General features: G+C 40.6%; 1 protein-coding gene across 2 annotated transcripts; it reads left to right on the top strand.

Moving 5' to 3' along the window:
• Positions 1-906: 906 nt before the first annotated feature.
• On the top strand, positions 907-19,036 carry pdcd6 (programmed cell death 6). Of its 2 annotated transcripts, none has more exons than XM_005471693.4 (6): positions 907-1,130; positions 5,612-5,673; positions 14,459-14,503; positions 15,431-15,601; positions 17,701-17,810; positions 18,093-19,036. In XM_005471693.4, exons 1-6 carry the CDS (start codon positions 1,048-1,050, stop codon positions 18,189-18,191), a joined length of 570 nt encoding a protein of 189 aa, XP_005471750.1. In that variant the 5' UTR covers positions 907-1,047; the 3' UTR covers positions 18,192-19,036. The 2 variants fall into 2 exon arrangements, with proteins under 2 accessions (XP_005471750.1, XP_003443578.1); XM_003443530.5 differs by having other exon boundaries at positions 911-1,130; positions 15,431-15,589.
• Positions 19,037-19,084: the final 48 nt, after the last annotated feature.

The raw sequence follows: 19,084 nt of genomic DNA, 5'->3' as shown, positions 1-19,084 counted from the left end.
TTTTGGTTTATTTATTTCACAGCCATACTAGTTACAAACACTAAAACTTTAAATGCAAAGTATTTAAACTGACTATATTTATGGATTTTTATAATCATAATATAACTGCCTGGAGCATACCTATGTTTGTATGTTCAACAGTTCAACCAAGCACAGATGAAGTGTCATAATGCAAAATAGCACTGTAGCACATGCATGTATATTTGTATGTTCCCTATCTCTATACTTGCTAGTATCTCAAAGATATTTAAAAAATTTTATATAAAGTTTTCATAGTTACTAAACAGTATGTAAAATATAGCACCTAGACTGTAATGGCATAGCATAGGAAAGTATAGAAAGCTCAGTTTTCTTGAGTTATCATGCCATTATTTTGATAAAGATTAAAAATATAGCTTTAGAGCAAAATTATCCTCCTTCAGAGAATGGTACTTTAATTATGCTTTTGCTGCTAACATTTCTATAATTTATTAAGTAATAAGTAATGCAATATATAATCATGTAATGTTGAAAAGTTATTCCTATTCTTAGTCCTAATATGAAGACAGGCGCTCTGTGCACATTAAAATCAATATAACTGAACTGTGAGTCAGTTTTCAAATGCTTTTGTTTGACTTTTATTTCTCAGAGAATGTTGCTGATTTTCCAGGAACTTCTCTGGACTGGTTCTTGGATCCTTCCAGTTTCACCCTATTTAAAAAAAAATCCTGGAAATACTGAGTGAATTTTACACTCAGTATTAAAATAATAAAAAAATAATAATTTGACAAACTGTTGTTAGAGGTGATTTTACCAACACTTACAGCTACTTAAAAATTTAAGGTTTCTATTTTCACTTTAGCTGAAAATGAGAGGAAATTGTGATGTCACCCCCCTTTATGGGTAGTGTTGAATGATTGGCCACGCCTCTTTGCGCGAGGGAGGAAGGCGGTAACGTGAACGTCAGGGTGGTGGAGTCTGATTGAAGCTACTGAGAGCAGAAACTACAGCAGGAGGAGGAAACACGAGCTATACTTGTGCAAACCTGACAGAGAGCTCCGTGTAAAAATGGCGTACCACAGTCCGTACAGAGCCCCCCCACACATCAACGCTCCTCCGGACCAGGGTTTCCTGTGGAATATCTTCCAGAGGTAAGTGCAGGAAAGCTGGGTTGTTTCGCTGCTGTGTCTGTCTCTCACTCTGCTTCGAGGTGAAAACTGCTGTCGTGTAATAGCGCGGGAGGAAGAGGGTGAGACTGGGTGGGGGTGACACTAAATATTTCATTGAGAGCTCGCTGTTTTTGTTTGTCGTTGCTCTCATCTATTCATAACTCTTTTTCGGGACAGACTTCCCGGAGTGAAATGAGTGATTTTCAGTGTTACAGTTGAGTCTCAGTTGTGGAAGTAGTACTACACAGTGCGCAGTACACAGCCTGTAGCTGCTTTATGTCACTCAGCTGGTACTACCTTACATTACTACGCGTCTGCAGTGCCGCATAGTTGTATTGATGATGTTACATTGTGCCGAAATGAAGTCAAAGTCAGTCAGCTTGCTCAGTGAGAGTTTTCAAACGTGGGTTCAAGGACCTCCGGGAGTCCTTGAAGGGTTTCCCCTCCGCGGTTTATCCTAGCAACGGAATCACAGCTCCATTCAAAATGTTTTATTTATGTCTCCAGTGAAAACCATCTTCCACCAACACTTGAGTCTGAGGAAGTCAGAAAGAAATGATATAATATTCTAAAAAAGCTGGATATGACACACTGGATCTATTTAAAACACACTGGAGAGCTTATTTCCAATAAAAAATCATCTTATGTTGGATTTTTGGATGTTTCCTCCCCCTCCCATATTTGGACGTTAAAGTGTCAGCCACTGATAGTCATCAATTTCAGCACAGCCGGAGTCAAAAGTGTGTCAGCAGCCAAGAAGGTCATAGAGTAGTAGGCAGAGAGGGAAATGTTCATATGCCTTGGCCCCTGGCAATAGTAAGCTATAGAGTTATGTAATACTGCAGAGGATTTTTTTTCTCACATTAGGATGCTGCTGGCATTTCAAGGCTCGAAACACCCTTTAACTAATTATTTATGTATGGTGGAAAAGCTTTAAGGTATCAAATGTACACATTTTGCCTCTTTCTGAGGAGCAGCACCTTCTCGTGGCTGCATGCATCATTGTCATGTCAGGCGTTATTGTGACTATCATAAAAACATACAGTCATCTGTCACATGAGCATTCCGCTGCCTCATCTGCTGCCCCTCGGTGAATATCTGGCAGAGATATGCTGGAATTCCCTCGGTCATGTGGTCAGAGTCAATGGAGCATAGTTGACGCAGAAGGCTTTTCATTCCCTGTTACACACACACACACCTACTAACCCATGACTCACCATCCCATTGTTGGACTGCTTTTATATACATGTTTGCTATGATATGACTACATCTGAGTGGATGCGCCACGACAAGACAAGAAAAGTAGGGTATTTGACGTCTGTTTATGGAATATATTCATCTGCGTGGCTAGATGCTGAATGAGTCACTCTTTTCCTTTTGTGTGCATGCTCATGGATGGCTATGGTATGACAAAAATGTTTGAATTCCGCATTTCAAGACTCAGACTTGACTGAGTAGCTCCTACTCAATTCTCAGCTTTTAATCAAATTACACGTTGATTTAATCAAATAACTACTTGGAAGAAACAAATGTACCTGACAAAAGTTGTTACACACCCAGAGCTAACCTTAATTCTTTCTGCAACTTGCTTTATCCTTAGACTAAAAAGGTTTAAAGTAGGAAGAGTAGCAATGGAATTTTCAAGCTTGGGAGCTACAGCACCAGTGCCTTACTTTTGGACCAGTTATGTGGAAAGTAGGACGGACTTTTGTTCCGCAAGCTATATTTCAGCCCGATTGCCTAATAGGAAACAGTGAAACATGGGAAAATCTGAGCAGAATAACTGACTCAGTCATGGTGTTTTGTCCTCTTTTTTTCTTCTTTTAATATTGTCCTGCTGCTGCTTTTACATAGAAGTTCTGTATTTGACAGTGTGAATATGGAAACACCAGATGGTTAACTGCCTGCCTCTGCAGGCAAGAAGCAGTTTTAATGATGCTTTCACTTTTCACTTCTTTTTTTTTTCTTTTTTACTGTTGAGGTAACTTTGCCTGAGGCTGGGCGTGTGAGCTTGTAGGAAGAAGACAGGCGGAGCGGGGAGAAAAGAGAGCTTATACTGTACACACACATATACTTCTTTGAGATAATATCTCAGTGTTTTGTAAAGGCTGGGTACCCCCTCTGCCTCCACCAACCCAACCTATCACCACCTTCACAGTGACAAGGCTCTCATTTATGGCAGCATGCTGAGAGCGGTTCCTTCCCCAGCAAGAAGACCAGGCTAGACTGCGTGTTTGTTTTTCTTCATTTAACAGGGGAAATGCACACCGACATATAGCTGATCACCGTGCCTCGATGGCTGCAGTCATAGAGTTGCGGCCGCAGAAAAACGAGTCACAGCCGGGAGCAGAAACCCAGCACACTTTTTGTTTTTGTTGTTTTGTTTTGTTTCGTTTCGTTTTGTTTGTTTGGGGGGGGGTGTCCTCCCTCTTCTTCTCTGCTGGTATTCAAACTGTGTTTGTTGAATGAGCTCTGCGTCAACAGGTTGGGCCTGGCAGGTTGCTAAGGAACAACTGAGTCACTGGATTTTTGACTAAGCTACATTTCAAAAGTGTAAGGCCTGATATTTGTGCCAGAGTCCAACCTTATAAAGTCCCTGCATCTCAAAGAGAGACTTATGATGTGTTTTTGTCCTTTATAGTTATCTATACTATCTAAATGTTCAGCTAAAGATTTCCTCTCAGCTCTGTATGACGTCACTAAGAGCTGAGTTCCTAATTGATCCTAACATGGTGAGACTTATGACTTGATGCCTGTTTGTTTGGGTCTCTAGCTTTGTAGAGTGAAGAACTATGGTTATCGCACACATTGAATGGTGATTGGCTGAGAGCATCAGCAGAAGCTGAGATCAAAAAAGCTTCAGTGGTCTGTCACCAGCTGTTTAACATGTAGACTGCAGGAGTTGTTATAGCAACAAGAACTAATCATTCAAATGGTAATGGGTCACTGCATTGATCAACTTCTCCATTTTGATCCCAAAGTCTACTTATTATCTGACTCTCTTGGGATATTTTCAAGATGTGATATGATTGGCTAGAGGTAGCGCTGGTGAATTTGAAATCTGCTTTGATTGGCTGATGTTTGCAACTTCTGGGAATTGAAAAGCTGAACATTGATAAATGTTTCAGCTCCAAAGTAGTGGGGGGGAAAGTGAAGCTGCATCACCCAATTCCCAAGGAGTGAGGGGCATTTGAAGGCTGAAGTGTGCACATATGAGGGCTTCTTGAGCACAGAAGCCCCACCCACCTGGTGTTTAAACCTTCTGTTTATGAGGGGCAGCCAATCAGAACAAAGTCTTCTAAGAGGGCCAGAGGAAGGGAGCATAATTATGAGATAAATTTGGATCTGTGCATCAGGAAAGCTACTCTGGCAGAAGCCGTAAAGACATGGAAATGACAAAAAGTGCTCTCCTTAAGGTACTGTAAGTGTACATTAATAATTCTTTGTTTAAAGTCTGTCAGTGAGTCACCGCATCAGTAGCACTTTCCTTCAGTTCTATCTTTAAATACTTACACAGAATAGAAGAGAACTTAAAGAAGAAGTACTAGCTTTGAATGCTTTACTATCTTTGGTAGGATGAGGGCTCCATTAGGGCCGAAACACCTGAATAGTTGGTGAACTGTGACAGTAAATTCAATGACCCTGGTCTATGAAGCTCTTACCCCATTTGCTAATGTTTTAAAGTAAAACTGATCCATAATAATTACAGCAATCCTAAGTTAAAGCCCTTTGATTTATTGTCTTTTTTTTATTGATCACTTCACCTGTAAAACATATTTAAATAATGAAAACTAAGTTCCCCAGGATCCAAAGTGACCTGAGAAAACCAAATAACGCTGGCTTAAACAAAGCTTGCTAGTTTCCAGTCAGTTGATTTACTGACTGTATGAGCTGTAACTTCAGGATCTGGGACAAAAAGAGACTAATTTAATTTTCACGAGTAATTCTACTTTGTTTTGTGAAGACTTTTCTCTCTCTCTGATATAATCTAATTAAACTGTCAGTCTAGTTGGCAGGAGGCAGCCTGATACAGTTTTTTATGTATTGCCAGGTTGTCAAAATAGCATTGCTGTGCGCATATGTCAAATATGAGAAATTTTTAGTTTTGGTTTCACTATCACTTAAAAGAATCTTCCAAGCAGACACTATGCTGTGGGCACTAAAAGTTATGAAGCAACAACCTGTTTTAGGTTGCATTCTCAGGACCAACACACACAAACACACACATATCTTTAGACCTTGTCCGGCTGGTTTCTCTGATCTCTGAGTGTACAAACTGCCTTGTGCGCCCTGATCACAGACTTCCATTCATTCTCTGTGCACTGTTGAAACACTAACACGTGCTCAGCAGGATGAGGTTTCAGTTGGCGAGCGCCGGTGCATGCTGCTTTTGTGTGTTGGGATTGTGTGCTGGTGTGAAGTGGTTAAAGCAGGCGGTATCTAATCTGTGTTTTCCTCCCAAGGGTCGACAAGGACCGGAGTGGAGTGATATCAGACACGGAGCTTCAGCAAGCCTTATCGAATGGTATGGATCAGTGTCTTGGAATTTCTGCCACTACCGTTATTGTCTTTCTTTCCCGTTCTATAAATATCTATATATCTCACCTCCTCTTCTATGTCAATCTATCATTTTTTCCCTTTCTTCTTAATTCCCTCTGTCTTCTTTTTTGCTCCCCTGTGTGTCTCTCTTTGTCTCCCATCTCCTTGTTACACACCATTGGTCACTGGCTCACTCTTTGATTTAAGCAACGGCATGTTAAAGCAGAAAAATGGATGGGGATTTTATTTTTATCCCATCGATAGCAGGTGAACCGGATAAAAATGAATGGAGTTTTATTTTTGTCCCAGAACAGAGGAGTAGGTGAAGAGTTTAACGGCGTAGCTTGAGAGAAAATACTTTGATATTCTTCTGTGTCCCAGCAATGACAGCCGGCGCCACACTGTACAGGATGCTAACTGAAACTGTGGGTGTGGATTTTGTCACACTCTTCGAAAGTTCAAACAAGATGAATGCTCTCACATCATCGTAATAGGAGTAAGCACAGACTGCTTATAAAAGATGGAAGCTGGCTTTTGTTTTGTTGAAGCCAGTAATAATGACCATATTTATACAAAAGCGTGTGAAGTTAACAAATCCATAAACTATAGAAAGCAAAACTGGCACAGGAGGTCACATGATAGGTCAAATAATTCCAATAAAATGCTCCAAAATGCACCAAACCACAAATAGTTTCTAAAGGTCTTTCTAAAGGCAAAAAAACATGCCATTTATATGAGCTAACACATGCTTTTATACATGGAGATGATCTCTGATGCTGTGCTAAAATACATGTGTGGACAGAGATTAAAACATAGCCTAATAAAGCATTTCTATTTACCTAAGTCACCCTGAAAGCCATTTTATTGTGCCTTCTCTTCTGTCTTGCTCTTGTATTTTTAAAAGTGAAGAACAGAGTTTTAAAGGGAGGAACAATAATGCATAAATCTGCCTCTGTTTAGATATTTAAGCATGTATGCAGTGCAGTTAAACAGTGGTATGACAGAATTAAATCATAGTTTCTATCCACTGGTAAACTTTGGATGAATCCTGTGTTGTTCATCAGCAGCTGATGATGTTGACATTTACTCAGCACTTATAGTCTTTTACCGCGATAATGTGAATTTGCAATGTATTGTAGGTGACTGTTAAGTAAAACCCTTTAGCAGGGTTTTAAAGGCGAGTCAGCTGGAAGCAATTAAATGTCAACCATGGATAACAATCCTAATCATGCCTGGGCCACATAGGCTAATGGTGGCTTAATTAACTAGTTAGCTACAGCTCATAAACTGCTTAAACTTTTAAACTCTTGCTTTTGTCTGAAGAGTTTCATCAAGTTGTTTGTGAGGCTGGGTGATTATATAATGTGCTTTCTCTCCTGCAGAATGTATTAATCTGATTGAAAACCCAGGGATGTTTCATGAGGCTTACAGCTGCTAGTAATGGAGGCACAGTCCCTCTTAGTCTTGTAGCTCTGCAGGAGGAGCAGCATTCAGACGGGGACGAGGCTTCATTTCCTTTACAAATTAAAAGAAAAGAAATGGGGTGCTTGTTATTCCTCCCCAGCGGTTTCGGGAGAAGCACTGAATAAATGATACGGGTCATCTTCTCTGCTCACATCCTGGAAAATGAAGTCACTTTTTATTTGTTTATTTATTTTTTTTATGCTTGTATTGTTGAGGAGAGCTGCCACAGCAGAGCAGGCATCTGTTTTCCTGCCACACTCATCGCAGCGTCGCTTCTTGACCTTGCTCGAAGTGAGACGGCAAAGTTAAAATGGGTTAACGATTAATGTGACACCGTTAGACCAGAAACTGTGGCACAGGGTTGATGTTTGTATATTCATTATAATATAATGTGTTCCCCCATCAAGCTTTTGTTTGATTTGCTCCAGCAGCTTTTCAAAGACTTTTCAGCAGATTACGCTGCCCAGAAACCCATTTTTCTGGGCACTTCAAAAGAGAGAAAGAGGCAAAAAAAAGAAGTGTGAGAGCCAGCAGCAGCACTGAAAGAAGCTGTTATCAGGCTGCGCAGTGGCTCTGGCACAGCATACTGATTAGTGTGTAGTGTGTGTTTGTGCGAGGCAAGCGTGTGTGCGTTGCTCATTTCATCAGATTTTTGTTTTTTTTGCCAAGGGTCAGTGAGTCTCTTCTTGTTTTTTTGGACTCGGTGTTGTGTTTGTGTGCTCCTCGCTGCGTGTGCGTGCGGCGAGCGGCAGGTTTCCCGGTCCAGTCTCTCCTAGTTCATTAGAGTCATTGGGAAATGAAACAGAGCCAGTGAAGCCGAACACGGCGCACTGCATCCTGTCCTGCAGCTTCCTACAGACAACCCGCCGTTCGACTGTCTGTTGCAGCTCTACTGTCTCTGCATTCTGCTTTTTGTTTTGTTTTTTTATCAGTTTCCTGCCATCAACTATGCTTTGTCTACCTATTCTTCTTTACCCTCGTCTCTGAGGAGAGCAGAGAGCATCAAGGTTCAGAATGGAGGCTGGGCCAGTTAAACTCTTTCATCCTCTGCTGCTGTTTCTGCATCACATACTCTGGTTTTCTTATCGTCCATCAGCGCTCTGCCTACCTGTCTTTCTGCACATAGAAAATGAGCCGGGCTTCACTTCACATGTTTCTTTTTTCCTTTTACTTTGTGCAGAAATCTTTTAATCTCATGCTATTTTTTTACATCTATTTTCTTCCTCCAGGTAGGAAAAAGAAATCAGTCGGCCAGAAAAAGGCATTTTAAACATTTTAAACATAGGATTATACAACATCCTCTCTCCTCTCCTCTCCTCTCCTCTCCTCTCCTCTCCTCTCCTTACATTTCTCTTGAGGATATGGCACCGGCTCTTTTCCTGCCATGCCCTCTGTCTCCTTGTCCTCTCTTACTCTGACTTTGTCTCTTTGTCTCTCACCCTTACTTAGTTTCACTTTCCATCTCTCTGTGTCTGTCTATCTTCCCTCCTCTCTCTCTCAGTCCTGGGTGTTACCGTGATGAAACAGTGATGGCTCTGTGTCGTTGGAAGTGCACGTGCCTGTCTGTTTTGTGCTTATGCCTTTTAGCCGGGCCATTTGCTATAAATATGGATTTTTTTCTGGCCTCGTCTCTTTGCTCAGCCGTAAGCAGATACCCTACCAACTTGCCTCCATGCTCCCTCACTCTCCTGCTTGAGTTATTTGTGTAAGAGCTCCACTAAAACTGCTGACATGCAGAGCGGGCTTGAGGAACTCAATCAGCAGCCCTTTCCGTTACACTTGTACATATGTACACTTTTGTAAAACCTGAGCTGAGTCAGATGGCATGGATATTACCCAGACAGTGTTAAGCTTTTCAGCATTTCCGCCTTCTGGTGAAGGAGCTGCGTCATGCACTGAATATGTTAGATCCAGTCATTTTCTAATGGCGTGAGGCACCGGTGCCATTTTGACTGGATTCCTTCTTGTGTGTTTCCCTTATATCTGACCACAAAACACACAGAGCTGACTGTACCAGTCGCTTTAGTTATAATTCTCTTTACTCTGAACAATGACTTGCTTGGATTCTCCTGTTGATAAGCTCTCAGCGTACTACATAACTGTACTCTTTGCATGATTTCAAATTGCAAGGTTTGAGCGACTCCCAGAGAAAAGCTAAATTGCAATCACTGAGATTTATATTAATTCAACGATAATCAAGCAGCTCTGTCCCCTTGCTGCTCTCAAGGTCAAACCTTTACCTGAGTCATACAGGATGTGTGTTTTGGGAGGGTTCAAGTCTGTGTAGCTACTTTGTGAGCTTAACATTTAAAGTGTGTTTGGAAAAGTTCAAATCCGTGTTTGCTTATGTCAGGCGTGTAGGGGACAATCGACTCACTGAACTCCATCACGACCGTTACACTTATGCGTATACACTGCGGTCAGCGCTCTCCGTTTTTCCACTCGCCCGCCTCCCTCCTCACCTCCTATATTCTCTCACTTCTGTCCACCTCGCCACTGGCAGTTCACCAGTGAGAGAGTCCAGTGTGTGGACGGGACAGAGGGAGTATTGTCCCAGACTGTCATCAGACGCTCACAAACATCTCAGCCATACTGACCGCCTCACACTGGGCAGCCGCAGTGTGTCTGGCATACATTGGTGACCTCACAGCTAGCTACTGGTGTGAGGTGTGTGTGCGTGTGCATGCATGTGTGTAGAAGAGCCTGTGCATCTGGAAAGGTCACAGCTTGTTCTGTGCTCTGCCTTTGGGCATTTTACTGCTGGCTCTAATGTTTGAGTAGCATTCACAGCATTTTAGCTGAATCCATATTTGAACATGTAAGTTTTGCTCATGCCAACAGCTACGTAACACTGTAATATAGAAATATCAAAGATGCATTTAAAGGAAAATTAGAAACACTGTTTTTGGACTAGTAACAAACTCTTTTAAATATAGTTAGAACTTATAATAACAGCTGAATTCTTTTGGCTCCCTAAAATTCCAGTATCCGTCGGTATTTGTTACAGTCAACTTATTACATTTAATAAGATAATTGTTGACATTTTACTCTGGATTAACTTTCAAGTGGCATTTTTCATGATTCCAGTCGTATATCCATATTGGATCCTGACTGGTGTATCGGCACACTGGTTTATCTATACAGGTAACAGCCAGATGCTCTATAAAAGCAGAAGTTGTTGCTGTTTGCTAGTTTGGAGCGTGTGTGTGTGTTAACACAATGCCACAGTCTTCCTGGGAGGCGTGATGATTTGGCCATGTTTTATAGCCACAGGACACCTTACAGTCATTGAGTTGAACATGAACTCCTCTGTATACCAAAGTAATCTAGAATCAAATATGAGCTTTAGCTGTTGGCCATCTGTCCAACAGCTAAAGCTCACAGTGAATCTGAAACAGAATGACTGAAAAAGAAAATCAGCAAGCAGTGACCCAGTCAAAGTCCAGACCTCAGCCTGATTGAAATGCTGTTGCAGGGCCTTAAGAGAGTTGTGCATAAATGAAGTGAATGATTTGAGTCTTTCTGCAGATTTTTTTAAAAATTGCCCATTAAAATAGTTTTAGTACTAGTAATACAAACATAAAAACATGAATTATGTTTTTGACAATGAATTGTTGGTGATCAAAGTATTAGGGAGTCCCCAGTTTATCTAAATTGTTGTGTTTAAATGTACTGCAACACATAATTCACTACTATTATTGAAACAAAGAAGTAACAGACAATCATTTTGTAATGAAATGTGTTTTTTATACAGCTACTTTTTTCTGTGTAACAAAAAAACTGATAATTGATCATTCTAGAATATTTTAAAGCAACTGTTGCACATTAAGAAAGCAATATAGAGATAATAAACAGAAATGTAGCCCAATTAAAGAAGTATTCCTTTAACATGGTCATAAATGGAACCACTCCATTCATTTTAGTCAATGAGATATGTGGTTTGATGAAGCAGTAGTCGTGAGCAATGGCAGCATGCAGTAAGCTGACCCATTTCTACAAAGTGCCCTCATATCTATATGCTAATAATACTTTATGATTGTTGCTTTAGTTCATCATTTAGTTCGTTTTGGATGAAAGTGGAATATAGATTCTGGCCCAAATCCCAGTGTCAGTAAGAGCCTAAGGCCTGGTCCCAAAACAGCTCTATCCACAGTCCTAGACAGCCTCACCCATCAATAAAACAAACCGAGCAAGAGGGAGGAAATGACTAGTGTCCTCTGAAGCACACACAGTACTTAGTGTACCAAAATCTTAAAGTTTTGAGGTCCTGAAATTGTTTCAGCTTCTGTATTATTTATTTAGACACTTTAATGGACTTTCCCAAGTAAAATCGAGGTGTGAATAAATCAACAATAAAGCAATTTCTGTGTTATGTTTGATTTGAAACCTTTTTATTCAAATTAGATCCTCTTATCTAAGCTCTTGAGGCTCACGCTGCAAACCTGCTTACTGCTGTGCTGGCATAGCTGTGGAGGAAAATCAAAAACAAGCAGCACGGTGTGAAAAACGCTCCAGAGTTTTGGCAAGCTGTTGAAATTTTGCAGAGGCTGTTTTAGGATCTGCAGAAAGAGTTTCAGGAAACAACCTTAGGTCAGCAAATGTAGGCAAGAGAGCTCAAGGTACTGCAATGAGAACCAAACTGCAAATGTTTTGTTCACCTCATCTCCTCGGGTCGCTTCTCTTTTGTTAGTTATCTCTGCTCCTTTTGTGCGTTTCCTTGCCTCCCCTCGCTTCTCTGCATCTTCTCAGACACGCTTCTCTTTATTCCTGGTCCTGAACTGCCGGCCTGCCTGTAATAAAGTGAGGTGGTGAGTCAGCAGCTATTTAGATGGCCTGATAAATCTCACTGTCTTGAGATTGTGAAGCAGGCTATAAAAGTATAAACACTCACCTGAAGTAAAGACCCATCGCTCTTTTTCGCGCCCACCTATATGACAGGTAGATTCACTTGTAATTGAAGTTTGTCCTCTAGATGAAAAATAATGATCCGTAGCTGGAAAAAAAAGACATAAATTGTCATAAAACTCACCCCCGCTTTTTTTTAAAAAAAACTGCAAAAGTCTTGAGCCACCCCTCATTTCTTTATATTTTGCTGGGAAAATGGGCCAATGGGTGCAATAAGAGATATGTAGGGAGAGCGTATTCTAACAAATCTAAAAGTCAATATTTGATATGATCACCTTTAATCTTCCACACAGCTTGAACTCTCTTAGTCAAGCATTCCTGTCACTTCTTCAGGAACAGTTCTCCAGGCTTCTTAGAGCTCTTCTGCATCAATGCATCAAAGCACACGGCGAACTTCAGAATCCTGATATGCTCGCTCTTCTTCATTGCAGCCACCACATTCTCCTTTAAAGCATTACAGACATAACTCACTGTTTGCTTGACTTCTTCATACTTAAACACACAGACATGCACACATGCACAAAAACTCATAAACATGAAGACGCAACATATCTACCTCATCCAGGAGATAAAACTCTGCCCAAGAGTACTTGAGAGTATTTATATATTTTTGCATTTAGTAAAATGTTTACTTTAAAAAAATGTAATTTATTATGGCACGTAAATACAATGAAAGATTTATACAGTTACTCGATTATCAAAATAATTGGCAGTATGTTTGGGGTCATTGTCATGCTTTCTAGATGGTGTTGCGTGACAGGGTGGCTGTGGCTCAGGAGGTAGAGCAGGTCACTTACTGATCGGAAGGTTGGTGGTTCGATCCCTGGCTACTCCAGTCAGTCTCCCAAGTTGCTCTCAGTTTAGAGACAGTGCTTGTGAGAATGGCTGTGATTGGGTGAATGTGGCACATTGTATAGAGAGCTTTGAGTCCGGGAGAGTAGAAAAGCGCTATATAAGAATCAGTCCATTTACCATAGATCAAAATGTAATGGTTCTTTTCTGCATTAATATTTCCAACAATTCTGACAATATTAAAAAAACCTGCCGACTTAAATAAAGCCCCAAACCTCCATCATGTTTTCCAGATGGCTGTAGACACTCACTGTTGTACCTCTGTCCTGGACTCCTCCAGATAATCATTATAATTTAAACCAAAACTTCCCATTCGTCAGTCAGAGTTGTTTGTTCTGTGTAGACACAACACTGTTTCATCCCTTGATTTAGATCAATTTTTTTTAATGATTTTCATGTTAGTGTTAAATAAAAAATTAAAAAAAACCTTCAAAAGCCTGGAGAACTGTTACTGGAGACCACTTAAAAAAAATTCCAGGAAAGCGTGACTCCTTGGGAGCAAAATATAAAGAAATCGGGGGTGGCCTCATAGACACAGGCTGTCTTCACAGCATAAACTTTTGATTTGTCATTGCTGGAGTGGAATTAATCACAGTATTAATGGCTCTGTTCTAATCAAGTGTCCTTTGAGGATGACTGTGTGAAAGTGAGTCAGCAGGCACAATAAATCATGGTAATGGCAGACGGTTTGACGTGCCATTAAAGGACAATCAGAGTGGGTTAGTAACATTTGTGATATGTGATATCAGGGATTGCTGCTTTCCACGTTGGTCTGCAGGTTTCAGGTCCCTGCCATGGCAACTCAACAGCTGCTGTGAAAAAAAAGTGTGTCTGCAAAATCATTCCCTCTTCACTCATTCACATCTCTCATAATAACGCACATGAGACTACACTAATGATCATCATTTTTCATTATCACCTGCTTGATGGGTTACTATGGTAATTTTCTGATTTATGAAACGTAAAGCGCCGCAGTGTGGGCTTGTTCGCATAGAAAGTCATCTGCCTTACATGGACACTACCAATGTATTTCATGCACACTGCGCATATAATCATAATAACAGTGGCAGGAAGTACATTTTGTAGATAGTACTGTCAAGTATGTCTACAGTACTGTTATGTTTGGTAAAATTAAGCCGGGCATTGCATTTCGGTTCTTGTCTCGAGATAATGAACTCATTAAAAAGCAGTAAAATCAGATTCTTTCTTGGGTATGTCGTGATCTTAGGAAACAAATACAGGCCCCGCTAAAATGCTAATCTTGTGAAAATGTTTAATTAAGCTCCAATAGCAAGAAGAGTGTTTATTTTCTGTTTATTGCGATGATGCCAATTTGAACTGCAGTCCCACATAATTGGTGTTAAAAAACAAAAAAATCCCACAGCTACCGTGGCTCTTACAAAACTCTACTGCACTCCTAAAGCTTTTTATTATATCATTACTGCTACCTCAGCTCTGTTATCATTATATCAGTTTCTTTGGGGCATTTAGCAGCTGGATGTTGCTGCAGGTCTTGGTGTATTTTTAACCAGCGGTCCTCTGTTTCACAGGCACGTGGACTCCTTTCAACCCAGTGACCGTCCGCTCCATTATATGTAAGTGACCGGTGACGGTGAGACAACCAACTTCCACACACTGCCTCTTGTTCTGAAAATATTCAGGTTGTTTATCAGACTCAATGCCATGACAACCAGATTAGTTCATTAAACAGCGAGCAATCTGAAGACACAAACAAGCCTCTGCTGTTCTCCTGCTCTAGTGGAAACCTGCAGCCATCAATAAAACCGGGAAGAGGGGAATATCTGCAAGGAAATTGAAAAGCTGGTCCCAAAGGGCAGCTGAGAGTTTCCTCAGACTTCAAATATTGATCTGTTGACTCTTTTATAATATACAGCTGAGGTTAAAAACTGGAAACTTTGCAGTGTAGTTGAGCTTTTAAACACATTGACTCTGAATCACACTGTACTAAACGATACTTTTGTACTTTCTGTACACGAATAGCTGTGGCTTATGTATTTTTAAACTCCAAGACCAAAAGTATGTTAAAAAAATGTCTTTCCCTGCGTCTCGGATGTACTTTGCACTCTCCGTTTGTTGTGCGACTTCCAAAGTAAATCCCTATAATTCCATCGCCTCTCCTTTCCACTGCACCATGCGCAGTAAATCCATTGTTTAGTACTCCCGCAGCAAGAAGCATATCCTGTGATAACACTCCCTTTGTTGGGAGGTAATTGGATTGAAGCGCATGGGGGTGAGGAGTGGAGTACTGGTGGGGGGATCAAGCTGTTTTCTTTCGCTGTCTTATGAGGCAGGAGTTAGTCAAGTGTGAGTCTTCCTGTCCCACACTGTTAATTCTGCTGTTCGCTGACAGCCCCGCAAAGATGTATGCGGTGCCGTACTCACTCTCGTGTCCTTAAAACTGTCTCAACCACATTTAATGTCCAGAATGTCTACCAGTGTGTGTGTATGCATATATGTTGACAAGTACCAGTGCATTTAATATACGTTATATTCTACTTCAGCCATGTTCGACAGAGAAAATAAAGGCGGGGTGAACTTCAACGAGTTTGCCGGTGTGTGGAAGTACATCACGGACTGGCAGAACATCTTCAGGAACTACGACAGGGACAACTCCGGCTTCATCGATAAACAAGAGCTTAAGCAGGCACTGACTGGATTCGGTGAGCACCAAAGTATGCTTGTGTACTAAAATCTAGGGTGCTGGTGGAGGGCTCGATGGTTCTGTCTCTAGGCTGTTTCTGCGTCACACGGTCAGTGTTTATGTCTTTTCAGTGTTCTGTGTTTGTGTGTTTTAGATACAGCAGCTAGACAACAAATGAGTATATTTTATATCCTACTTTTTTACTGACCACCACATATACAAATGCTTTCAATTCGTATATTTTGACAAGTGTTAATTTGCGACTTTAAATTGGCTTGTAAAAAACCAGAAAACGTTGGGGTGTTTTGCAAACTAAATTCAACAGGAAGTGCTACAGACAACACATAAAGTGTTGAACATTTGAGATTTGGCTGTTTATTAGCAGGCAGGCCAGTTTATCACCTTGACATAGTGTTGAAGTAAGTACAAAATGTTGTTTGGCCTTTCTTGATAAGACGTCATCTGGACGACAGCATCTGACTCCAAAACCAGTGTTAATGGTGATTTCACTGCCTCCAGCTGTGCAGAAAACATGCCAAATAGTTCCAGTTCTCCGTGATCTGACGAAGGGAGAACACCAAACATAATCGTTAGTCAAACTACAGCAAGACAGTTTTATGTTTTGAGTCCATTTTAAATGAGTTTAGAGCCACAGAAGGGAGTGGTAGCATCTTGTGGTGGACTTTCTCTGCTTGCAGTGGTGGAGTTTAAGTTGCATTGATTTTAATGCATTGCTGCCAGAGGGCCTGAAGATCATTGCCATTCACTGCTGGTTTTCAGCCTTGTCTGCTGTGTGCATATATTAAAGGATTTGGTGCACAGGAGATAGTATTAGACCCCAAATTCTTTGTACTTATACAATAAGAAATACGGCTATTAGTGTTTGCCTATGCTGTCTTTACTCTGGTAAGACTGTCATGTTGCTCATTAACCTGATGAGTTGCTCATTGGTGCTGTTTAAGCATTATGCAACTTTTTCCTGTTTCATTTTGCCCCAACTTTTATGAAACAATTTTCTTTCACCAAATTGAGCAGATGTGTTTTGTCAGTATTAAATTCAATATTCAATTTAAATAATTTACTAATCAGCAGTAAAGTGACCAAATTAATAAATATATGAAGGAAACTGTGATGAAATGAGAGTGAAATCTGCCTGTGAGCTACATTTGTGGTCAATGAAAAAGAAAGACTTTTTCTAAAAAGCTGTTTGACTTTGCATGTTTTTGGTGTTTCTTTGTGTTTCTGTATTTTCTAAATGTGCTTCAGCGAAACTCCTGAAGTTCAGAAGACACAGAGGCTCATATTCACTGTATTGTTTTCACTGACAGTGGCAGTAGCGTCTCAGTAAAGCAGATGTACAGTATCGCACTGATGGCGGCTGTCCCGTAAATGCCTTAATCTGACCGTATCATAGCATGTCTCGAGTACTGCCACAACTTGTTCTTCTGCCCAAGCCAGTCTGCGTTCATTCCACCCAGCCTGGAGCTCTGCCACAGTCAATTTGCATATGTCATGGTTCACTTAAAAGTCATTACCTGGCCAGGAGCCTCGTGTATGTAGAGGCTGTCATGCCCTCAGTGGCTCCAGGAGCTTCTCACAGTCTCAAGGTCCAGGATACAAATTAAGGGGTGGGGAAAGAAATCGACACAGCATAGCATCCTGATAGTTTGTGTGGCAATTTTGTATCGATACAGGGACATCAAATATCAATATTTTATTATTCAGTGACAGTGTTGCTGTGCTAAACTGTCTCATTTTGTAGCACAAAAGTAACTGAAATGAGATAGCTGTATCTTATTGGATTAAACAGATACTGAGAAAGCTGTACTTTGAGGACAGCTTGCAATTAAAAAAAGTAATAAATCGCAGTAAACATTTTTGTAATAGCATTTTGCAAAAGTTAAAAAGAATCACAATCATATGATGCCGTAGGGTGCGTGGTGATTCCCACCTCTACGGGGACCCAGAGGTGAACGTCTGGGCTGAAACCCTTGCTGGGTCCAGCATCTGCCATAGCAGAGACTAGACCTGAAATGATTTCAAATGGATCCTCCTTTATCGGGAAACAAACTGAGTGAGTGTGTGTGTAGGACGGCTTTGAAATGACGGCTGTGTTACTGTTGTGTGCAGGCTATCGTCTATCGGACCAGTTCTACGGCACACTGATAGAGAAGTTCGACCGCCAGAGGAAGGGACAGGTGGCCTTCGATGACTTCATCCAGTGCTGTATTGTACTGCAGGTAACAGAGTCGCGCTGAATCAAAACAAACTGTAAATCCTGATTCCCTACAGTGTTCATGATTGTAGCACTACAATGCATGTAGTGTGCATGTAAAAGACTTGAAGTGGACTTTCAATCATGTATTTTTATGAGCCAGTTTCTTCCTTCTCAGTAATTTCATGCAACTATAGAAGAGGCTGCTAAGTGTGACCAAAAGCCTAAAGAAGTAAATGGTATTAATAATAATGAGATAATGCTGCTGGCTAATCTGCAGTAAATCCTTTTTCTGTGCTTTTTGCAGAGGTTGACTGATGTTTTCAGGCGGTACGATACGGATCAGGACGGCTGGATCCAGGTTTCATATGAACAGTATCTTTCCATGGTCTTCAATATAGTATAACACACACGGCTCACCACAGAAGAGCACAACTGGACACAACTGTGCCAAAGCTACCGGCACCTCCCGGACGTCTGCCATGATGGGCACTGCAAGATTTTTTTATTTTTTATTTTTAAAGCCTTGTTTTTTTGTTTTTTCTTTTTGCCCTAGTTGTTGGGCTGTTTCACATTTATTTATAAAGTTAACAAAATTTTTTCTTTTTATTTTCCAGGTCATTTATCTGGAAGTATAACTCAAATGCTTGATATATTGAAAAAAAATCTTGTAGTGTTTTTGTTTGTTGACCAGTCTGAACAACGTCTGTGTTGGCGACTCTGTGTAGGGGAACATTATGGACACATATGTCTTTGTCTGTCTGTTAATGTTGGCATTAAATGTCTTAACTTTAATTGATTACATTAAAAAAAAAGAAAGAAAAAAAGATCAGTCGAGAGTGAAATAATGCATTGTAAATACGATTTCAAATGCATTGCATGCTTTTCAGGGAAATTTCACCCCACAGTTGAAGCATGCTTTCCCTTTCTCTTGACTTTTTCCTCAGCCCTATTTTGCTCAAAGCCATGTTTACAAAACTGTGAGAGCAGGAGACGCCCTGCTTTGAGATTCACTGACATGCCAGCTTACATGCCATATTTGTACAAAATTATTTTTAACAGCCAATCTTCAAATGTTAGAACATACAGTTGTTTTTTTGTTTTGTTTTGTCTTTTTTTTGGGTAGAGGGTAAGCATAATGCCTTTAGTAAAGCTTATTTTTTGTGCATGATGCCTTAAAATGTGTACAAATGAAAAGAAAAAAACACAAAAGAGAAATCTTTTATTAAAAACAGAAATAAGAGAATCTGATGTGGAGTTTGCTCTCATTATTTCCAGCATCACAAAGCCTGGCATGCC

Source organism: Oreochromis niloticus, linkage group LG9 (assembly GCF_001858045.2).
Source record: "Oreochromis niloticus isolate F11D_XX linkage group LG9, O_niloticus_UMD_NMBU, whole genome shotgun sequence".
Taxonomy (NCBI): domain Eukaryota; kingdom Metazoa; phylum Chordata; class Actinopteri; order Cichliformes; family Cichlidae; genus Oreochromis; species Oreochromis niloticus.
The sequence above is the reverse complement of the archived record's forward strand: the minus strand, read 5'-3'. Positions and strand labels throughout refer to the sequence as shown.

Excerpts from the sequence above, each read along its gene's own strand:
- pdcd6 (XM_005471693.4), top strand. The coding sequence starts at position 1,048 with ATGGCGTACCACAGTCCGTACAGAGCCCCCCCACACATCAACGCTCCT. Across the intron at positions 14,504-15,430 it reads GACCGTCCGCTCCATTATAT|CCATGTTCGACAGAGAAAAT; the intron begins GTAAGTGACCGG and ends ATTCTACTTCAG. Across the intron at positions 17,811-18,092 it reads AGTGCTGTATTGTACTGCAG|AGGTTGACTGATGTTTTCAG; the intron begins GTAACAGAGTCG and ends TGCTTTTTGCAG.